This window comes from Saccopteryx leptura, chromosome 5 (genome assembly GCF_036850995.1).
Source record: "Saccopteryx leptura isolate mSacLep1 chromosome 5, mSacLep1_pri_phased_curated, whole genome shotgun sequence".
NCBI lineage: Eukaryota > Metazoa > Chordata > Mammalia > Chiroptera > Emballonuridae > Saccopteryx > Saccopteryx leptura.
The window spans coordinates 91366496-91389960 of NC_089507.1; the positions used below are offsets into that span (position 1 = coordinate 91366496).

General features: G+C 45.4%; 1 protein-coding gene and 1 long non-coding RNA gene across 7 annotated transcripts in view; one reads left to right on the forward strand and one right to left on the reverse strand.

The window, feature by feature from the left end:
• LEF1 (lymphoid enhancer binding factor 1) overlaps window positions 1-3688 on the reverse strand; it is a 123135-nt gene extending 119447 nt beyond the window's left edge. For 4 of the 6 annotated variants that reach the window (XM_066385600.1, XM_066385601.1, XM_066385598.1 and 1 more), the window contains exon 1: window positions 2312-3688. In XM_066385600.1, the coding sequence (XP_066241697.1) occupies window positions 2312-2524 (213 nt within the window). In that variant the 5' untranslated portion in view covers window positions 2525-3688. Of the gene's footprint in view, window positions 1-984; window positions 1010-2311 lie in introns of those variants that run through there. The other 2 variants (XM_066385602.1, XM_066385603.1) reach the window with 1 other exon arrangement.
• LOC136405922 (uncharacterized) lies at window positions 3588-9369 on the forward strand. Its single transcript, XR_010751591.1, has 3 exons — window positions 3588-3672; window positions 8161-8261; window positions 9238-9369. It is a non-coding gene; the product is annotated as an uncharacterized lncRNA (long non-coding RNA).
• The last annotated feature ends 14096 nt before the right edge of the window (window positions 9370-23465 follow it).

Genomic DNA, 23465 nt, shown 5'->3' on the forward strand with positions numbered 1-23465 from the left:
TCGTTATTATCTACACAGGACTAGAAAAAGTAAAAATACCAAGAGAAAAACAATAACAATATAGTCATCTTGGGAAAGACCCACATGCTGTTTTGGCTGCTGTTTGCTAAAATACAGGAAGGCTACTTGGATGCCTAATATGACAGGAGTTTGAGTTAATGGGGTTGATCATTTTGATAGCTTCTTCAACCACTGTTCACTTCAATCAGAGATAATAATAAAAGCCTGCTGAAATAACACTTTGCAACTGAAGGTGACATTTCAAATAAAAACAAGCCAACCACTCACAAATGGGGGCTTAAGGCCACTGTCCCACGCCAGATCCAGCAGGAGTTACCCTCTTTATAACCTACCCCGGCTGGAGGAGTGCAAGCTTAAAAGAGAAAAGTGAACCTCTCTGTGGTTAAAGAAAGGAAAATTTCAGAGGCAGGTTTTAGACATCTAAAAGGTAGCCCAGCTAATATCAGTTCTGGTAACCACCATCCACCCAGGCTCAACCACGTGCAAATCAGTGGTATTACCCCCTTCACCCTTTTCCTTGGGGCTGCCCCATGACCATTTACCGCCATGAGACAAAGACTGAAAGAGCCATAATACCTGAAGTCTGGGCTTCAAATGCCCCACCCTTCTCCCCAGAGCAAAAACATGCAGAAAATGTGAAATGGTGGCAAATTTATTTATGGAATAAGGAAGGACAGCAATATAGATAGGAAGAAATAAACGCTCCTCTACAAATAGAGTTTGGCCTCTGAGTGTTTGGAATGTTTTGTTTTTTGGACATGTATCCCCCCCAACGATTATCCTCCCCAAGGACTATCCCCTACACACATAGTAACAAACCGTGTAAATGGGGTTGGGTGCACCCTACCTCCTACTACCACGTTCCCTTCAAAATGGCATAATGAGATGAAAGACTCAGAGGCTAAAAACACCCTTATATATTCTTCGAACCCAGGCCCCCAGCTTTCCAAAATGTGTACTCACCCCTGCCATTGGGACAAAGAAGGTAACTCTGAGGTGTTCTTAAACGCGTCGTTTAAAACCCAGAATGCCCCCGCCCCCAAAACCACACGCTTTCTTTTTGGGGGCAGAAAGATGCCATTTAAGGAAAAAGGGTATACCCTCCAACTTTCTTTGGAGGGAAAAATCGTTGGTGAAATCATCTGAAAGTCAGAACTTTTCTACCGGATTTCCTCCAAAGTGTTTCCCAGCTGTTGAACTAGGGTGGCCAGTGGAGTGTCGGGTATCAGGGTTCATCCGCCGCCACCACCCCCACTGAACCTCTCGCGCCTCGCGAAAATAGCCCTTCCGCGGGGTCCCGGCTTGCGGCTTTCTCCCGCCGGCACCCACGTGTCTCTATTTACTCTACTCGGGTTACCAGCGCTATCGCCCGCCACGGGCCAGGAGATCTGATAAAGCGCTTTCCAACCTCCCCTGAACGGGTGCCCTGGTTTCGCCCGCATCTTCACACCGACTCGCCAGCCTTCTGTATAGATTTAAGACGTGAACCGGGCCAAACCAACCCTCCCAATAAGAGGATTTTGTTGTTGTTATTTATCTAATGACGGGGCTTGGAGAAAACTGGTGCTGTAGGATTTGCTATGAAGGATGGCTCGGTTCAGCGCGCCTACGGCTCCGGGCAGCGGACCCGACGCTGGGATTGCAGCGCTCGCCAGGACTGACCCCGCACCGCCCCCACCACCCGGCCGCGCGACCCCTTGGCCCGCCGGCTCATGGCGAGCCCAGCTCAACGGCGGTTGGGCCGGCCCCGCCTGTTCTCGGCCCACGCCCGCCTCCCCTTCCTCTCCTCCTGTGGCTCTGCTTGTATCTACCTAAGCCTTCGGTGGTTTAACGCATTTTTGCAGAGATATCTACCGAGATAGTGGATGCACTTTGTTTTCCGTCCTACAGAAGAACTCAGTTCAGACATCCTCGCTTTAAAGCATCGCACCTCTCAACGCCTATGAGAAAGAAGTCTGACGGCCAAACACCATGTACTAAAAGGCCAACTTCTCCTCCCGCAGACTAGCGGTTTAGCCATTGAACCCCAAACGGAATCACTTGGAATAAGTTTCCCTGCAGTCCTCCACCTCCCACCCGAGACGCGCACGCACGCATGCACACACACACACACACACACACACACACACACAAAGGAAGAATGTTGACCAGGGGCTCATCCACCCCCAGCAAATGAGGGACCTACGAGGGGCCGTCGCTGGGACTTCCCGGCGCCTTCCCTGCCTCCCTCGCTCTTGCTCTTTCCCGGGACCCGCCACGCCTCTCCGCGCTGGGGCAGCGGCCCACTCACCTCGTGTCCGTTGCTGGCCGGGATGATTTCGGACTCGTTAACCAAGGAGGATTTGATGTCGGCTAAATCTCCTTCCTCTTCGGGGTGACTGATCTCGGCGAAGATCTTCTCCTTCTGAGGATCACCCTCGTCCTTGAAGGGGATCATCTCGTCTGTGGCGCAGAGTTCCGGGTCCCCCCCGCCGCCGCCGCCTGCCCCGGAAAGTTGGGGCATCCCGACCACTGTGTAATCTCCGCTCTGCTGGGGGAGCACTCGAGGCGACAGTAGGAAGAGAGGGGGTCAACCAGAGTGGGGGAGGAAAGAATTGGAAGGATGCGTGAGGTAAGAGTGGGCGGAAGCGGGACCGGCGAGCACGGGGCAGACAGCCCGCAGCCGGAGCAGCTGCGGCGGCGTCCAAGCCCCGGCGGCCGCCCGCGCTTTCCCGCTCCGCCTAGACAGATGCCGGCGCCCGCTCCGGAGGCCGATGGGCACCGGGCTGCGAGGGCCGCCGCAGCCAGCGCCTCTGGGGGCGGTGGCGCTGCACGGCGTGGCGTGCTCTAGACTCCGCTGCGGGGGGCAGCCACCCCACGCCCCCAGCAGACGCGCGCAGAGGACGCTGGTGCTGGAAGAGACAGGACTCTCCGAGTGCAGAACACGGTCCGCGTGTCTCTACGCAAACCTTTCCACCCTAGCTTCTCCGGATGCCGAGTTGGGAGTTTGTTTTCCGAGAAAAGAAGAGAAATGAGCAAAAAGACTCCGTCTGCCCCAGCGGAGAAGGTACAAGAAGAATCAGAAGATAACGAAATGTCCACTTCCTGGAGAATAAAAAAAATTAAAATAAAAAATAAAAAGCCACCGGCTTGGAGATGTCCGCTTTAGAGCTTCTTATTTCCTTCCCTTTCGCTTCGGTTTTACTTCTCCAGGCGTGTTTAATCTGCTGGAGGAGGAGGAGGAAGAGGAGGAGGAGAAGGTGGGGGCGGAGAAGAAGGGGGAGAGAAAGAGAAGTTTGCCAAGAATCAAGTTTGTGCCGGCGAGCGCTGGGAGTCGGCCGTGGAGGGCACGGCGGGGTCTTGGACAGTCACAGTAGGGGCCTCGAACCCAAATGCTTCAGCCAGGAGCTGAAGCCGACACACACACAGAGCCCGAGCCCTCTTTGTTCCCGGCTCGAATTTCTCCGACTGGCTGGCTGGCTCTCTCGCTCGCTGCTATCCACGCCTCCACCGGGCCGCTCTGTCAAAGCAAAGAACTGCACCCCTCGGGTTCTCCTGGCCAAGGAGAGTAGGACGCCCTGAGCTTGGCCGCGTGCGGGGCTTCGGACTCCTCGCAGCTCTCCGGCCCGAGAGCGCGCAGCCTGGGTCCCTCCTCCGCGCCCTGCCCCGCAGGTGAGCGGCTGCGCCTCCCCACCGCTTCTCCTCCTCCCGCGCCTTGCCGGCGCTGAAAAGCTACCCATTTGCGTCGCTTCTCCTCCTCCTCCTCCCCTCCCCCGCCTCCAGCTCTCCTTGGCTGCCCGCTGCAGGGGGGGGGGGGGGTGGAGAGAAGGGGGAGGAGGGGGACCGCGAGTTGGAGGTGGTGATTGAGGGCTTTTTTTTTTTCTTTTCCCAGAGCCTGTAGGACTAGTCCTAGTTTTAGAGGGTGTGTGTGTGTGTGTGTGTGTGTGTGTGTGTGTGTGTGCGCGCGCGCGCGCGCTCCTAGAGGGAAGGATCAGACAATTTGACAAGGGAAAGAAGGACCCGGCGCTTCTTGTAACCCACTGAGAGGCACGCTTTGCCCGCGTGAAGTTGACAAGAAACTGCTCGAATGGTTTAACTTCATCATCTAAGTACCTCTTCTCTTTCCCCCACCTTCTCTGCCAGTCTTATCTCCACCTCTTTTCCACCTCCCTTTCTCCCTCCACCTCCCGCCCGGCTCTGGCAAGGAGTGGAAGATGAAAGAGAAGCCGCCGCAGCTGTGATCGACACCACATTGATAGATGCTCTGACCGAGCGGATGAGGCGGGAATCCGGGACGGAGAGAAGTAAAAAGGAAAACATAACAGACATTGCTCAACTAGCAAGAGAGAACGGAAGCAAGATGTACAAGGAAGAGAGTTGAGTTGTGACTTTCCTAAATATGTCAAAGGACAAGGGAGCACATGCTAGCAAAAATAAAATCTCCAGACTTACAGAGAATAATAGGAAGAGAAAGAAAAAACTGAAGAGGATCTTAATTACCGCTTTTTAAACAAGATCTCTTCCATTACATCCTCACCATGCGATGTACATAGAGTTACGCTAGCTCTCTCCTGGATTTTCGGAGATACACGCCACAATGTGTGGGAACCTCATAGAGGATGAAAAAACAACCCAGGGAAGAGGAGGAGAAACCAAAAGGACCCAGGAGAGCATGCCAGGAGAGGTAGAAAGGATGGGGCAGTCTTTGGCGCCTCTTGACTGTACGCTCAAAGGGATCCTTGAAGATGCAAATCCGAATCCAACCTCAGAAATTCCCCAGCATCCACTGTCTCTTTGATGCATTTTATACAAGGACAGGACTTTTAAGGAGATGCTTTGTGAAAGTTACAGTATAAGCTAAGCTAAAGTTTGAAAACATTACATTTTGTTCCTTGGCTCTCAAACCCCCTCAATTAAAAATCCAGGCAAAATTATTATACCCAATACAGTAGCCATCTGTAAAACCTCAGAACAGTAAACAAGGGGTAGGAAATGTGTCTTCATCTCCCTTAAATTGAAAATAAGGGAAACAGTACAGAATCCATCTTTAGCTCTATGATACAGGAGCAATCACGCAAAGATCCCTCTACCTTTCCTAAGGGGGAATTGCATGCTGCTGGACACTGATAAGACCTTAACCATGATCTAAATGTGCACCTAAAACTTCACCTACTCATAACTACTTACTAGGGATGGGAATTTTCTAGGAAGCAATTTTTAAAACTTCATGGCCAGTAGTCACGTACATTCTATCTGGGGGGATTGGGTTGGTGAAAGGAGCCAGGAAGAGTAAACCATTAAATCCACTTTACATAGTCCACAATGCTATGCCTTAGAAAAGAAAAATAAAAAATATATATTCTGCTGCAATGTGTCTATACGGCAGTACTGAAAAGCTTGGAAAGAAACCAATTGTATATTTTGGTTGGTGGCCACAGGCAACTTTCCTTGAAGTTATGCGTTGTGTGAGTTTAATGTCCTAGAAATGTGAACACGTAGCTATGTCAGACATTTTATACCCTGTCTTCTAAAAAAAAAAAAAATGTGGGGAAATAAAGTAAAAAGTTCTCCCACAAATGCACCAATTTGACCGACTGGAAAAGAACTGGAAAATGCAGTTTCCCCAAAGCAGCCAGAGTAGAAGTTCCTTTCCAGCACACTCGAGGAGGGAGAGGGGGAACACAGCATGGCCAGAAGGTATTTTCTGGAATCCAAGGGAAGATTAAATGACTACTACATCCTCCGTTTAAGTATTGCAACTCATTCGAGTGCCGTTTTTTCCTTCATGTTAATTATCTGGAGTCATTTGGAGCTCAACTCCAGGTGTTCCTGAGAGTAGGCTCTCAAGAGGATGGGAATTTATGGAACAATAACTAGTAGGAACTGTTTACTAAAAGGGCCGAGGGTGGGTGTCTACCTTCAGTACTTGGCCATAACCCTGTCCTTTGGAAACATTGTTTCAAACGAAATCACCCAACGCCAAGCTCTGTTTGCGTGACTGTTTTTCCCTTCCCGTGGCTGCAGGGTGTTGGTTGATTGTCCTTAACATTGTTGCAAATGTTCTTTAAAGTAGCTTTACTAGAAAACATTCACCCAAGTTTTTTGTGTGTTGTTTGTTTTTTAACTTGGGGAAGGAGGTCTGTCTCTCCCAGGAATAGGGAGAAGGAAGAGGGGCGAAGAAACTCTCGGAAGACGATCCTTCGCCCCTACAGGTCTGGTGTAAAAGGCATTTCTGTGGCCGCGAAGTCTCCTCTAATTCGTGTGGGGGCTGCTATTAACATATGCAGCCGCCTCTTGGGAAGCACGGGATGTGGTGGGTGAGGCGCGGGAGAAACTCCGCCGCCTGCCGCCCGCCGCCCCCTTCCCTCGGATGTAGAGGCGGGTTGTTCGTGTGAACTCGAGTGAACGGCTGGAGGTTGTCTGTTGCAGGTTCACTCCTTCAGGATGTGGGTTTCAGGGGGCGTTTTGATGTGATTTAATTCCGACCGTGAAACAATTGCTAGGGGCTGGCTGGATTGCTGTTGGTTTTTCCCCTCTTGGTGGCTTTGGTTGGTTGGGGTTTAGTTTGGGAGCGAACAGTGACTTGTTTTATATCAACACTTCCTTCTGCGCCCGGCGCCACCGGCCTGGCTGCGCGTGGGGGGCGAGGCGCCCACCCCGCGCCGGAACTGGGGAGGAGGGAGCGGAGACGCGCCCTACAGCCCACAGGGCAGAGCGGGCACAGCCCCCCGCGGGCGCCGGCTGGGGAACTGGGAGAATGACCCCCACCTACACTGGAGTCCCCTCCCCCCTCCCCGGCGATTTTGCTGCCAAGTCGAGTCAACTACAGACACTCAAGTGAGTCCTTAATTACAGGGAGGGGAGAAAAAGCTTGGTGCCCTTCAGAGCCCTCTCCGCCCCCTCGGTCTTAACCTCCCGCCTAAGCTCTGGGTCTTCCCCTTTGTGTGGCCTGGACTCGCTCCCAGCTGCAACTTTGGTGGGATCCCAGAGGAAGGGGGTGGCGGGGGCCTACGGAAGAGGATGCTCGGAAAGAGGCGAGGGTGAAGGACTAGAAAAACGAAGAATGTGATCACAGAGACGGAACTTCGGCTCCCTGGATTTTCCACTCCAGCCTCATCAGAGACAAAAACTGTGTTTAACGGACACTAGGGGAAAAGGGAAAGGGGAGGGCAAGGGAAATGACAGTTTGTGTCCCAGGGGTTCTTCCACCTCCTCTGGCCTCCTCCTAAGACAAACAAATTCAACCACCTCCACCCGCCTGGGTAATAGAGAACTCGTGGGACCGTAAAAACGCCGTTCCTACAGCCCGCCGACCGCGGACACTCGGATTCCGCGGAGCCAGCACCACTGGCGGGGTCCTCCCACGGCCCCCGCGGGCAGCGCCAGCCCCAGGGTGGCTTCTCCCGCGTTGGTGCTAGTGTGGGGCGAGCTCGGCGTCCGCGTCTGGCTCTGTCGGGGCCTCGTGGCACAGTCATGTGTCCAGGGGCCGGGTCCCCCGACGGCGGGTGAAGTGGGGCCACGTCCCACACCAGCATCTGCGTGGGCTCGGTCAGCAGACCCTCTGCCAGCCAGGGGACGAAGGCTCACGTAACGAGGCCGCCTAGAGGGACAGGAGTCAAGCTGGGCGATCGCCGACAGGAGTGAGGGAGTTAGGAAGGGGCACGGGAGCGATCCGGGCCAGGAAAAGTCCCGCCACGCGCCCTCACCGCTCGGCTCCGCGCCTGGAAGCCCCCGCGCGGCCCGAGCTCCCGCACAGAGGAGCGGGCGTGCGGTCTGGAAGGGGAATCGCCAGAATGGAGTGTTATGGAAGCTGGAATAAACTGGCGGGCCACAGCGCCGCTCGTCTAGTAGGCTGGACGTGACATTCTTTTCCCTCCTTAATGAAAACTTTTCTCAGGGGCCTTAACTTGGCTGAGGACCGGCCTCTGGCAGCCGACCCGCGGTGCAGACTCAACATCCCACCCCTCGGTCCACCGCGGGCCCCCTCCACAGACCCTCGGGCTGCGGATGTGCGCGGGGCAGCCGCGCAGAGAGGCCGGCTCGCGAGCCAGTTGCGCCTTATATATGCGGAGGGCGGCGCCTGCGCAGGGCCTGGCGCGGCGGCGCGGCCTTTGAAGTCCAGGCGGCTGCCGCTTTCATCCTTTCTTTTTTCCCTTGCAGGCCCCTTTGTGTGACTAAATTTGGCAAGAATATGGATCTGAGCCAGTCTTTCCACGTGTGCTCCCAGCTCCCAGCTGAGAAGGCCAAGGGTTCTCTTCCGGGTAAGGAGACAGGGAGAAAGATCAAAGAGTTTGGGGAGCTGGATCTGAAATGTGAATTGAAAATAAAAATCAAGCCTGGACAGATTCCAGTTTCTAAAGCAAAACCAACCCTCAGCCGAGGCCGTCTGGCGATGACTCTTTCTCCCTCTGCTCCCTTTCGCTCTCACCCTTTCTTTCCCGCAACCATTCTTGAGCACATGGAATAAAATAAAGAGGACATAGGGAAACACTTAGTTCCTCCAGATTTTGTTTTGCAGTAATTTTATTAAGGAAAATATCTTGTTCATAATTACCATTATGTGAAGCCGAATTTCTTCAGCCATAAATATTGCTTCATTTCAGAATGCTTCACACTTTCTTCTGCAGCCACATTTGGGAAGCGATTGTTGACACAATACGACGTGTGCATGTATTTATTGTGCATAGTGCTGCTTTTTCTACACACAGTACAGTGCATGCACCGCATAGGTTTCTTCCACAGGAGTTAGATTCTGGAGAACCAATGTTACTATTAATATTATCAAAACACTATCTCAGTAGTCTCTATTATTTGAAATCCTTTTATTGGTAGATTTCAGAAACCTTTTCTTACAGCCTGGAAGTGACTAACTACAAAGTTTCTGTCTTAATGGTTAAACTGGAAGGCCCCTCTTGAAATGCTTCTTGAGCAGTATTCCCTTGTTTTAGAAGTAACCAATACAAAGAGATAGCTTTGAAATAGTGTAATCCTGGTTTGGGGTTGTGCTCTGCCACTCCATCTAATGCTGGGTGACTTAGGCAAGGCTTTTAACCTCTCCCAGACTCGTTTGATTTCTGCAGAGTGGGTATAATGATTGCCTATTTGATAGGATTGTTTTAAGAATTCAGTGAGATAATGCACGTGAAATGTGTACAAATGTAAGATATTATTAGTCCATGAACAAAGATGATTTTTTTTTACTCCTGCATGTGCCCCCGCCCCCCATGCTCCACCAAGCTCTTTGCACCTGAGGCTGATGCCATCCAACTGAGCTATCCAGCTATCCTCAGTGCTCGAGTGGGAGAGCACGCTTGAACCAGACACTGACTGCAGGAGGGAAAGGGATAGGGAGAGGAGATGGTCGCTTATCCTGTATGCCCTGACCAGAATCAAACCTGGGACATCCTCACGCCAGGCTGACATTCTATCCACTGAACCACCAGCTAGGGACTGACAAAGATGATTCTTGAGGAGACCTGTAAGTTGCAAAACAAAACCTTTAAGCACTAGGAACCTTTACCACGGGAGCAAATGGGGATGGTATCAAGTTCACAAATTGACTGCTGTGACTCTCTCCACATCTACAACAGTGGTGTTCAAAGGCACCAAAGTCACCTTAACCGTTGTTACCCAATGAGTGTGATGAGAGGAAGGATATTCCAGGAAGAGAGGAAATGTGCCTTACCTCTGCCTCAGGTTTATGATGGGCTCTAATGATTGACATGTGGGTGAAGAAAAATGACACTGAAAATAGAATACTTCTTTGTGAGGCATTTGACACAGCTCACAATAACTCTAAGGAGAACAAATAGCCTTAATAGTGTGGTGGCCTGTGAAAGGGGTAACGAATAGTGGATAAAGTATTTAAAGCAACAAAAGCTATATGAATACAGGGGTAGTGAGCAGTAAGGTGTGTAAGGGGTGTTTCTTGGGACTGTAAATCCCACCAGAATTTATGTTTCAGAATAGAATGCTATTATGTGTCTCAGTCTGAGGCATCTTGAGTTTATAAAGCAGTAAAGATTATGGCTAGAGCTGGATGTGAAGTGACAGGAGTGTCACATGTATAGCACTTAGGGCATTTAGCTCAGTATGTTTCATGTGTGATCCTTTCTAACCTAAGGTAACCCCACCAACAGAGTTATTGCCTTGGCTCCATCTCTGGGTATAAACTTTTTGGTGTGACCTGTGTACCAAGTAATGAAGCAGGAGTCAGGGCTGGTTTTCAGTGTTCCTTTGCCCTTTCCCCATGGCCCAAGGTTGCTCAGGTGCAGAATCCTCCTGAGGTACTCCATCTTTTTTGGCAGCAACACTCAGATTTTACAAATAGTGTTGAAGGCACTCTATAGCAGTTGGGGTGAGGGCACTTAGGAGGCACCTTCTTTTTCAAACATATTTTCCCCTAAATATCCCAGATTAGAAGTAAATGGCTGATCAAGTTTACTGATCAACCTCCCTTCATCTTCTTCACAGATGCAGCCATTTTGAAATTTTTTTTCGGTGGAAAGAGGAACATTGACCAAGGCACTGAAAGTTCTGTCTTATCTGGGGGGAAGGGAAGGCCTGGACCCTCTGTTGAAGAAAATAAGCTCTCTGAGGAGGGAGGCATGGCTAAAGGATTTCTTTCTTTCTTTCTCTTTCTTCCTTTCTCTCTTTCTTTCTTTCTTATTTTCTTTAGAGAGAGAGAGTGGGAGAGACAGGAAGGGGAAAAGATGAGATCAATCAACTCGTAGTTGTGTCACCTTAGTTGTTGATTGGTTGCTTCTCATGTGTGCCTTGACTGAGGGGCTCCAGCCAAGCCAGTGACCCCTTGCTCAAGCCAGTGACCTTGGGCTCAAGACTGTGACCTTGAGCTTCAAACCATCAACCTTTGGGCTCAAGCTATTGACCATGGAATCATGTGGATGATCCCACGCTCAAGCCATTGACCCCACACTTAAGCTGGTGAACCTGCACTCAAGCTGGATGAGCCTGCATTCCTCAGCATCCCAGGTTGATGCTCTTATCTACTGAGCCACCGCTGGTCAGGCGAGGATTTTTTTTTTATTTTTATAGATCTGTTTCCTCGGTGGCTAGAGTAATGGGTGTGTTTCTTGAATGATGGCAAATGCACCTCCTAAGACGGATGTACTCTCTAGTCTTCTCAGGCTTCCTGCACTGTGAGAGCAGGTCCCTCGGCTTTGTCAGCCCCGGGCCAGTGTCTAATCCAGGCGTGGCCAACAGTTTTTGTCCCCAGGCCAGATTAGAAAGAAAACTTTTTTCACGGGCTGGACAAAATATTAAAATTAAAAAATGTTAAATACAAAAACGATTCGTTTAAGTGAACAAAATTTTATTATGTAATTTGTTTATGAATAAATGTAAGTAATTTAGTACAACAAATTAACAAAAAAACTAATGTGACGTGTTGAGGCGCTTTGCATCACCTATTATTTTTTTAATATCTGGCTCTATACTTGTAGTAGCTATTCTTAACACAGCCTCCAAATGTAAATCATTCAGTCTTGATCTTGTTGTACTTTTATTTAGATTCATTAAAGAAAAAGTTTGTTGACAAATATAAGTTGAGCTGAAGATTACTAAATATTCCTTGGCAAGTTTTTTTAAATTTTCATATTTTCCATTATTCAATTGCTTATAAAAATTGCACAGACAAGTACAAAAGTTGTAAATCTTTATAATGGAATTTTTTTAAAAAATAAAAAAGTATTGCGAATCCATTTGACCAATTATTGGAAGTTAACCCCAGATTAGTCACACACAGAATTCTTTTCCGGGTATTACTATCTTCTTAAATATCTCGATTTCCAATAATCAAAGATGCTTCCGCTTCTGAGTAGCTGAGATTTTAACTTTCATTGTTGTACAATGGTTAGATATCGTAGTTTATGTATAACGATTTAAAAGTACCACTTATTTCATTTTCACAGTGCATCGTGCGGAGAATATTTAATCGCGGGCCGCATAAACTCATTTTGCGGGCCGGATCCAGCCTGCGGGTCCTATATTGGACATGTCTGGTCTAATCCCTGGTTTGAGGCTGGGTGCCAAAGCTGCAGTCTTCTTGCCTGAAGGCAAGAACTGTACCAGCAGAGCCATATGGAGATTAATGCAGAACAAGGTCATTAGCCTCATTGTGTATCCAGTTACAGCACAGATTTGTGTAAATTTCAGCTGCAGTGGTGCAGTCTGACTTTGAGGTATGCAGTCTGTACTTTTTACTGCCTGACAGGAAGGACAGCTAAGACCCAGAAAGCACATCTACATAGGCACAGTGAAAGATGGAGTTGAACAATTTTCCAGTGAATTCCATCAAAGTAAATAAACCACCTGGAAGGTCAAGATTGAGCCTCCTTTTTATCATGACAAGACTTTTGGGGTCCTGGTGATTGCTTTGTATTTATTTTCATTTGAAACTGGGCACCTACTTTAAACCTTAATTTATCTCTCAGAGAAGGGACTTGGCCTACATAACATTTGACATTGAGGATTCTTTCTTTTTAAAAGTACTTTTGTTCCTAAAAATAGATTTATTGAGTAGAGTTATCTAGACTAATACTTTTTACTCAAGACACCACTTCTAGTTCTTTGTTTAAGTGTGTCTCACATGTACAGCTATGCTCAATCTCAGAATCAGCAATTACGAGAGTAATTCAGAAGACAGACAGCCAATGCAAATAGTTTAGGCTACAAAATTGTCATCTGGTTCAACTACACTTTTCTTTGGCAAAAATAAAGCTAATTTGCCTGATCTAAATTTGACTTAAAGCTCCTGCAGTCCCACTCTGCCAATTACAGATCTCAAGTCCACTTCCCTTAGGTTAAATTGGCAGAAAGCAAAGGACAGAGACAAATTGCTATCCTATGAAGCTAGACAGTAATTTTTTTTTTTTTTTTTTACTGCCAGCTCAGATAACTCTACAGACTCCCAAATATATTTTGAAGCTTAAATTATCCAGATATTTGACCTTTGCTGTTCCAATTCTCTGGATATTTTTTAGATTATTTTACTTTGTGTTGCAGGAACAGCAAATCTCCAGTGGCTGAGTCAGACAGACCTTGTAAAATCTTTCTTGCATTACTGCAGCAACCTCATAACTGGTCTCCGGCTTCCGCACTTACTGAGTTCCATGCATGCCCACAACAGCCCATGCGTCATAGAGCAGCCAAAGTCATCCTTGAACATTTCCTAGTCGTGGTGGCTTCCAAGTTACTACGGGAATAAGCCTCTGGCTTCCTCTCCTTCTGTTCTTGGGCACCACTAGCCCTCCTGCTGTTCCTCTAGTGTGTAAAGCACGCACAACACACACACACACACACACACACACACACATCGTAGTCCTTGTTGCCTCTACTCAGAAGCTCCAGGCCAGGTAGATATTCACACGATTCATTCCTTCACATTTTTGCTCAGATAACCATTCCTTCTCTGACCTTGTTGTCTAAAAGGTAGCCCGCCCCCACCTCACCCCAATCCTGGGCACTCTGCCTTCTTTTATAGGCTTCATCTTTCTTCACTGTCACTATGTGACATAATTGTTATATTAGTGTGTTTGTGTATTACCTTTCTCTCCTACTAGAACATATAAGTTCCACAAGAGTAGGAACTTTTGTTTTATATCTGTACTGCCTACAACAGCTCTTTGTGCACAGAAAATTTACAAGATATGTGTGGAATAATGAATTAATATAGCCTTTGCTCTCTCAGTTTCCTATTCTGTAATATCTTTTTGGAAGATTACATATATCTGATATAAAATTACCTGGCACACAGCATAAATACTGAATAGATAGTAACTATAGGCCCTGGCCTGTTGGCTCAGCAGTAGAGCGTCGGCCTGGCATGCGGGGGACCCGGGTTCGATTCCTGGCCAGGGCACATAGGAGAAGCGCCCATTTGCTTCTCCACCCCCACCCCCTCCTTCCTCTCTGTCTCTCTCTTCCCCTCCCGCAGCCAAGGCTCCATTGGAGCAAAGATGGCCCGGGCGCTGGAGATGGCTCCTTGGCTTCTGCCCCAGGCGCTAGAGTGACTCTGGTCGTCGCACAGCGATGCCCTGGAGGGGCAGAGCATCGCCCCCTGGTGGGCATAGCATCGCCCCCTGGTAGGCGTGCTGGGTAGATCCCAGTCGGGCGCATGCGGGAGTCTGTCTGACTGTCTCCCCGTTTCCAGCTTCAGAAAAATACAAAAAAACAAACAAACAAAAAAAGAGATAGTAACTATAATTGTATAGATCAACACTGCCAATAGAAATACACAAGTCACATATGTAATTTTAAAAAGCTAGAAAGATACAGGTTAATTATAATAATATATTTCAATTAACGCAATATCCGAAATATTATCATTTCAACATGTAATCATTATAAAAACTTATTAATGAAAGATTTTACATTCCTTTTTCATATTACTTTTTTTGATTTTGGTCTGTCACTTCCTTAAAGCACTCCCAGTTCATACTCCTTAAATTTCTACCCCTCAGTAGTATATATGGCTAGAGGTACCATATTAGACAGAGCAGCTATAGTGATTCAACTATTTAATAACAAGTTTTTGTCTGAGTTGTCTTTGTAGGCCCCTTGATACAATAGTACCTAGTACCTGGCACAGTTCTCTTAAAACAGAAGATAATAAAAAATGTATCAAAGAATATTATAATATGTTGTTACATACTATTTTTCATGGGAAATATAAACTTACTTTCAACTTCATTGGAGGGTGAAGTAAGTTTGTGAACTAGCTTGAGATTGTAATAATCATCTTAAGTGCATTATAATAGTGCTTTGCACAGAATAGGGGCTCACTGTTTAGTTGTGGTTCAAGTGTGTTACTGACTTGTTTCTTTGAGTATTTTGTTACATTCTTAATAATAGATTTATCATTGAACTCTTGGAAATGTATAAGGTGAAGATTTTCTGTATCATGTTTTTTAAAATGACTTTCTCTTCCCCTGCAGAACTGCAAAGCGCTCTACAAGTCATCTAGGATCAAAGGTTTCTCAGGAAATATATTACACGGACAGCTCCCACTCCCACTCCCACCTAGACTTTATTTTCAGCTATCCTCTCTCAACTACTTCTTGGTCACACATGGGCCAGATAATAAATCTTCTTTGTGCTGTGCCTGGAGTTTGCAAACAAGGTAACTTAATAAGGTATTATCCTTATTAGACTTAGGTAAATGCTTTATAGTTGCAAAAGTCATTCTGCCCATTTCAGAGATTAAAATGCTGATGCAATAAGAAGTCAGGTAATTTCCTGGAAAATGAGTAAAGAATCTCCTGGTGAGGGATCTACCTTCAAGGACTTGATGTGCTTTAATGGTAGAGAAGCATTATGTGGACATAAGTGTATGAACATATCATCCTTACCATTACTTTGAAAATACCTATAGATTTTTTTCATCTGTTGATGAAAACAGAAAGTTAAGGAGTAAGCTTATGTAACCACTAAAGTGAAGGATGCTCAAAAGAAAACAGTTAAGTGTGTTAAGAATTATTCCTAAAATTATTTTGCCAGCAAGAAGATCACTAAAAATATATACAAAAGACTCTCAATGAGATGTCCATAGAAGTATAGTTTATAAGTTTGAAAGATCTAGTTATTTAAACTAGGGGATTTATTAAATAAGTTCTAGTTTAGCCACATAGTGGAGCATTACACAGCTATGAAAATGATGTCATATAATTATTTTTATTCACTTGAAAAGATATAGTGATCTATTGTTAAGTGGTAACAGATGATAAAAGAACAAGTATTTAAAATCCCTTTCTGCATGTTATTGCATTAGCACATAAACTCTGTGGTAGCAAGGGAGGATCTTTGGTGGGTGTAGCGATACAGGAGCGCAAACAGTGGGTGTGTGCATGCCTCCAGCTCATGCCTCCTGAGCTGAGCTCCTCTGGCCTCTGTCAGATACAGTCCACTGCGTACATGCAGTTGAGCACAGCTAACCCAAGAGGGTCTCTTGGCTGCAGCACGAAATTGTACTCATTGTAAAGGGGGAGGGGGGCATTTCCTGGATTTCTCTTATGGGAAGTGTTAAAAAATACAGACAGGATGTAGTCTGATATTTTTTCCACTTATTGTGAAATAGTTGTCATTCTTTTCTTCTCTATCTTAGTGTCTCCCTCTCTTAGTGTCTGTCTCTGGCTCCCTTCTCTCTCTCTCTCTCTCTCTCTCTCTCTCTCTCTTTCATGAAAATAAACCTGGGCGCCAGAAAGGAAAAAATTTAATCAACTTAAATTCGAGCTCAAAGGTCCATGCCAGAACACTCTGATGAGTAAACAGGTCAGAACTGTCCAACTGTCTGTGGGATGAATTGCAGTGTGGTTCAGGTCCGATGATTTCTTAGCTAAGTGTCAGAACTTCTCGGATGACTATCGTGGTAGTCTGAAAAGGCACTGCATGCTGCGAGGGAAATAAAACTATAATGTGGGAACAACATTCAGGATTCACTCCAAGTGTGGACAGCAAAACTCCCCAGAGCTGCTGCCTTGCTCCTCAGTGCCTTTCATCTGTCCCCCTTTCTTCATGGACCCTGCAGCATGCGGGGTGTGAAATCACTTGATAAACTGTTTCCACTGGTGAGTTATGAGAATTTCATAGTTTGACCCCTGAAAATGAAGAGAATTAAAAACTGATAGGAAGGATGATCTGGTGCCCAAAGTGGTGAATTGGTCGCCAGAAAGAGTCACCTAGGTAAAAAACACCTTTATATGTAGGTAAGAAATAAGGGAGCAGAAACTTAAGATAATAAAAGATCCGTTTCTACGAGGAAGACAGTTAAACAGAGAGCAATAATAAAAGTTAAGTTACAATCTGTGAAAAAGAAGCAAGAGAGGAAGTTTACTTAATAACTAAATATATACTTTCATCTGTCCCCTTCACTTGTAAACCAACGTAGGTATTTATTTGCTTGTTTTCCATACAAGAGTTTATGCTCTATAATTAAGTATAGTCATTAGTGCAACAATAGTAACAGCAAAACTGATCTTTAAATGACAGTCATTATCGATTTTTTTGATTACTGAAAATGAAAAAAGGGTTGAAAGTTAAACAGACATTGTACATTAGTTACTGTATTTCACTTTACTGAGGTTGATTTTTTTTTTTTTAAAAACCTATTCTGTTTCTTGTAATGCTTCAAGTAAATTACATTTTCTGCTTCTCACATTTGAATACAGGACTGTTATCTTAGGGTTCCCAGCACTGTGGAAGAAACATTTCATGGAAGTAACTCTATTTTAGCTGTACTGTCTCTTTCTGCTTTTTTATTGAAGAAGGAAAAAAAAGATGAAGAAAGGGAAGAAAAATAAATAAAATAATAATTATATTTCTAGCCTAAGACTGTGATCTTTTGAATAAAACTGCTCTCACTTCTCATTAATCAGGGAATGAGTGATATCCTATTTCTTCATAGTTTCTTCTTGTCTAAGATGAAAGAGGAATTTACAATCAAATAAAGATGATACTGCAGACATTACAACTAATTTATGCAGTTAAAAACTCAGGATTGTATTTCGATCAACATGACACAAGATTTAGTTTAAAAGGAAAGAAGGGGCAATTTCTTTTTTCTTTGTATTTTGGTAACCCAATTTACGTTGCACATGAGTCTATAATTATGCTGCCAGCCTCACTGTGAACACTGACAAATATGACTTTGTGTTCACCCATTATGTTACTACTGGATTTCAATGGAACTAACTCTGTCATCGGGTTGGAGATAATTGAGAAGTACTGCTTGCTCCTCTTATTCATCCTGTTTCCTTTATCCCATCTTCCAGATCATTGGTGCCTCACCAGAGGGAGCAGGAGAAGGAGAGAAACTTATTTAAAGACTTAGATAATACAAGTCACTTACTTCAGTGACTGCATATGTAGAAATATCCATTGCATATGCTACAAGAATTATAGTATGTAGCCAATATTATTGTTCATGTAAAAAGTAAATCAGAAAATTAAACCAATCATTAAATATCTTAGACAAAACATCCTACTGTTAAAGAAAAGGCTGTTTCATTAACCTGATTAATCAATTAAATCTAATGTTCAATTATTCTTTATTTTGTTGGGGGGAAAATCACTGTGCTAAACCACTGCCATGAAGAGGGCAGCAGGTGTAAGGACGTATCTCTGCACTCATTCTCTCTTAAACACGCTCCAGCCTGGGCTCTGGCCGCAGCTCTCCACTAAATCTGATGGCTACCCCTTACTTGACTCATCAGCTGAATTTGACCAGTTGATGACTCTTTCTTCATTTTCTCACTTGCTTCCAGGATGCCGTCAGCCCTGGTCTCCTGGGCCACTGCTCAGTCTCCTAGGCTGGTTCTCCATCTTCTCCCTCAGCAAGGGGACAGAATGCCCCTGTGGACCATCCTCTCCTCCCCTTCTCTTCTGTCTGTTCATTCCCTTGATGACCTCGTCTAGTGTCATGCCTTCAGATACACTGTAGATGCTAGCAATGCCCAGAGTTGTATCTTTGGCCTAGACCTAGCCTCTGACTTACAGACTTGCATATACAACTACCTACACACTTCTCCATTTGGATGTCTAATAGGTATCTGAAAGGTAACATGTTCAAAATCTAATTGGTCTTTCCCCAGATCTGCTCGTCTAAAGTGTCAGGAATTGATAGGTCTACTCTGCTGCTCAGGCCAGAAGCCTTGGAGCCATCACTCTTCTCTTTGTCTTTTTCCATATATCTAATATAGCTACAAGTGCTTTACCTGCAAAATAGAATCAGAACCAATGGCTTCTCACCACCCTGGATCAATCTGCCATTATCTTTCATCTGGATTGCGACAGTAGCTTCCTAACTGATCTGTTTCTGCCCTTGCTCCATCTGCCTGTTGTCACGGCCACTGGAGTGATCCTCTTAAACACTAAGTCAGTTCAGGCCTCTCCTCAGCTCAGAACTTACCAGGTGTTGACCATTTCAGTGGTTTACAGGGCCCTGTGTTATCTACACTCACCCCTTACTTTCCTGGTTTCCTCTCCTACTGCTTTTCCTTCCCGTTGTTTACTCTGCACCAGCCTCACCAGGATTCTTGCTCTTTCTCAAATCTCAGGCATGTCCTTGCCCCTGGATCTTTGCATAGGCTCTTTCTTTTGCTCTTTCTTTTCCTTGTTGTAATCTTTCTCTAAATCTTCACCTGGCTTACTACTCCCTCACCTCCTTTGGGTCTTTCCAAATAACCCTTGTCAATAAAATGTTCTCTGATCACCCTATTTAAAATGACAACCCCTTCCCAGCCACTAGGATGCCCCACCCTCATTTCCAGCTTTATTTGTAGCACTGATTGCCAGCTGCCATCCTCTGTATATTATTCGTTTCTTTATTGACCACATTCCCCACTAGAATGTAATTCATTGGAAGGAAGAAAGTTTTGTGTTTGCTTCATTGTTGTGTCTCCAGGCACCTAGAACAACTGGTATGCAGAAAGAGTTCACAGAATGAGGGAGTATATTAACCATACACACAGTTTCATAGCACTTGGTACCTGTATGCTTTATCCTTGTTATAGTTGTAAGTGATAAATGGGGTAGCTTGATATTTGTAAATAAATCATTTTAAATCGGTCAGGGTTGTTATTACTTGAAGTAATTTGATGGTCTTTTTTATAAAGGTAAAATTCCTTTTAAAAATGATCAATCATTCTCATTTGTGTAATTGTCTATGTAGATTTTCATTCTAATGAGTTGCTTTCATTGAGAAGAGTCTTTCTGACAACTCTGTTGAGCAAGCAGGTATGGTGAGACTATTTCTAATTGATAGGAAGGAAAGTAAAGTTTAATTTAAAAGTATTTTAAAAGGTCTGTTTCTTCGCGGCCTGGTTGGGATGAGACTGGGCCAGGCCCCTCAGGACGGGGGGTGGGGTGGGGGGCTCCATCCTTCCCGTGCTGCTTCAGGCCTCACCAGGGTGGGGAAGCCTCAGCCTGGTGGATAGGAGATAATTTTCAGTGATTAATAGGTCCAGCATAACTTCCTTTGACGTAAATAATGGGAAAGCTGTTTCCTTTCTTATTATCTTTCAATCTCAGTTTAGCATCTAGCAGCCTCTGCTGGGCCTGGTCCATACCTCTCACCCTTATCAAGTCAGTGTATTCCCGCCAGACTGCCAGCTGCAGTGCAGGTGTTCTTTGTCTGAGGTCTTCTCTTGCTTCTGGGGCCTGCTTTGCCTCCCACAAGGCCGCCCAGGAATGCTGGGGAATTGATGTCCTTAGAATCAGTCTTGGACAACAGTTGGTATATAAATGCTCCAGCTCTCTCACCCATTGGGTGGGCCTCATTCTGAGGTGTGAGAAGTCTGCACTGGCTCCCAGAGGACCCCTACGGGGATTAAGCTCCAGTTGCCCAGAGTGATTGCTGGCCTGATGTTAACCCATCATTTCTTGATTTCCTTCCCTTTTCTATCTCAAGTCCCAACTTAAGACAGCCAACTTATTTGCGTTTCTTTCACCTTTCAAATAAAGTACTTGCACTGAATTCTTGTCAAAGGCTTTGCTTCTGAAGAAGTGAAACCAAGGCAGCACACAACAGCTCTTGACCACTCATAATGTTGGTCAGACTTCCATTTTACTGGAGTTCAGGCATCCGCTGGAAACTTTGGGTTGTTAAGAACTTCTTGCTAGAATTACTAACGTTGTTTTATTTTTATTACACTTCTTTTTCAGTAACCTTCTATTTCTTGTGATAATGATTTTCTATTTACTATTGTGATATAAATCGATCCATTTTAGTTTATAAGTGATTTGGTTTAAATACAATGTTTGTTAACGTATTCCCCAGGTATAAGACACACCTTAGTTTTGGGGCCCAAAATTTGAAAAAAAAAAAAAAAAGTACTACATAAAGTTATTGAACTCAAGTTTTATTTATCATAAAACTCATATAACTCTTCATCACTGTCAAAGCTCCCATCCATTAGCTTGTCCTCACCTGTGTCTGATGATGGCGGGCAAATCGCAGCGCCATTTGGTTGCTCTGCTACCGCCCACCATGAAAGCTGGAACACCCACTAGTGGGCGGGAGGGACCAGGTTGACCAGCACTGCAAAAGTGGGTGGTTTTTATAAAAAGATTCGCCATCATGGAGCTAGAACAACTGTATAATGGCTCTTTTCATGTCCACTTGTCTTCACAGTTACAGTTTTCACCCCCTTCTTATCAACAGTTCTGTTACTTGGAACATCAAATTGAAGGGGGACTTCTTCCATATTTGCAATCTATCCCATCTCAAACTGATGTATCTTCTGACATTGAATGACAAAACAATAAAATTCAAGGACCTTCTGCTCATAGCTTTCAGGCATCTTTTGGGCAAGTCTGGTGCGTGTACGCATGCTTAGTCAGTTCCATTTCACGAACCTGAAGCACCAGTTGTGTCCTCCTTCGAAATCAGTTAAGTTCTTTTTCATCAGCAGTTCTTCTTGCCTCATGCTAAACCATCTTTGTGGACACGGAAATTCCAGTTGCCCTTTGCTCTTCAATCCATAACTTCAGTTCCCTCTCTAAATCAGGCCACTTTGCTGACTTGCCTCTCATGGCCTTCTTCTACCATGATGTCTTCAGTAGGGTTTCTTCTTCCCGTATCCAGTCTTGGATTGATTTCTCAGTTGGAGGAGGACCACACTTACATTCAGCAGCATGATTTCCATTCACTTTTGCAAACTGGATCTCTTTTAACTTGAATTCAGCACTGTACAAAAATCTTTTCTGAGCCATTTCTGGGCAGAACATGGCAAAACGTAACCTAATATACCGGTAACAAGTGCAAAACACTGAGCACAAAGACAAGTGCAAAAAAGCAGGAAATGCAAGTAAAAATCTACAACCACTGTATAAGATGCACTCAGTTTTTAGACCCCAAATTTTTTTGAAAATGGGTAAGTCTTATATTTGGGGAAATACAGTAAATAATAGGACTGGTGGTAAAGAAATTTGACAAAAATCATGGACACAAATGCCTGAAGTTTGGGGAGCATCCTGCTGTGGTTTCTGAGCTGGATGTGTCGGGTTTCTGAGGGTACCCAAGGGTTCCCACCATGCTTCAGGTGGGGCCCTGACAAAATAGTAGCAGTGATATGTAACAGCAGTATCATTTTTGTCATGTTCCCCATAAAGTTGGTATAGTCTCCTATGAATTTAAATGCTTGTACATGTTGAATAAATTAGATTCATTTGTATAATTTTTAAATCTCCTTTGGGAATATTCAGCTTCTTCTTTCTTCCTTACTCCTAACCTCTTTTCTTAGAAAAGAAGGAAATAACAATCACTCATAATCTCAACACCCAGAAATAATTACTGTTGACATTATATTTTCTTCCTTTTTTTTTCTTCTAATAATAATGAACTCATTCCAGTAAAGCTCCCTTTTGAACACTAAGAGCAATGCTCATTTTCACTTGAGTCAATGTACTTGTTCCCTCCATAGCATTGGCGCTGGGATCCTTCCTCAAGTTCTCTCCCGCCTCCTGATAGTGCCACTGGACTCTTCCTCCTGGGCCAGCTCCTTCTCCGCCTCTTTGTAAAGATCTCCTCTCTCTGCTCATTTCTTAACTCTAGGCCTTCCTCTGGTTCTCCCTGAAATGAATCTCACCAGGATTGAGATCTACTCCCTGTCTACTTCTTTAAGCTGGATTTCACTCCTCAGCCCCAGGTCTAGGACATCCTTTCCTGCATGGGCCATGGCCGCATCGAACTCATCACAACCAAAATTATTCAGCACAAACCTATGTTTCTTCTGTATTTCCAATCTCATTAATTTCATCCAAAATCAAGGAGTGATTGGCCCTGGCTGGTTGGCTCAGTGTTAGTGCTTTGGCCTGGCATGTGGATGTCCCAGGTTCAATTTCCAGTCAGGGCACACAAGAGAAGCGCCCATCTGCTTCTCCACCCCTCCTTGTCTCGCTTCTTTCTCTCTCCATCTCTCTATCTCTCTCTTCTCCTCCCCTCCTGTAGCCTTGGCACTGAGGATGGCTCCATGGCCTCTGCCTCAGGAGCTAAAAAATGGCTCCTGTTGCAATGGGGCAAGGGCCCCAGGTGGGCAAAACATCGCCCCCTAGTGGGCTTTCCAGTTGGATCCTGGTGGGGGTACATGGGGGAGTCTGTTTCTGCCTCCCCTCCTCTCACTAAAAAAAAAGAAAAGAAGAAAATTAAAACAATCAAGGAGTCACCCTTGACTCATCCTGCCCTGTGCCGCACTGCTGCACTGCTTCCGTGCAGGTGCTCGGCGTCTATGGGCAAACGGCCAGTCACCTGCCTTCCGTCTCCCAGCCACTACCACCTTATGCCTAAACTGATTGTTTTAATACAATATCTGTATTGACCGTTTCTTTTTATTATTATTATTTTATTTTATTTAAAAACCAGATTGTCTTTTTTTTTTTTTTTTTTTTCTTTGTATTTTTCTGAAGCTAGAAACAGGGAGAGACAGTCAGACAGACTCCCGCATGCGCCCGAC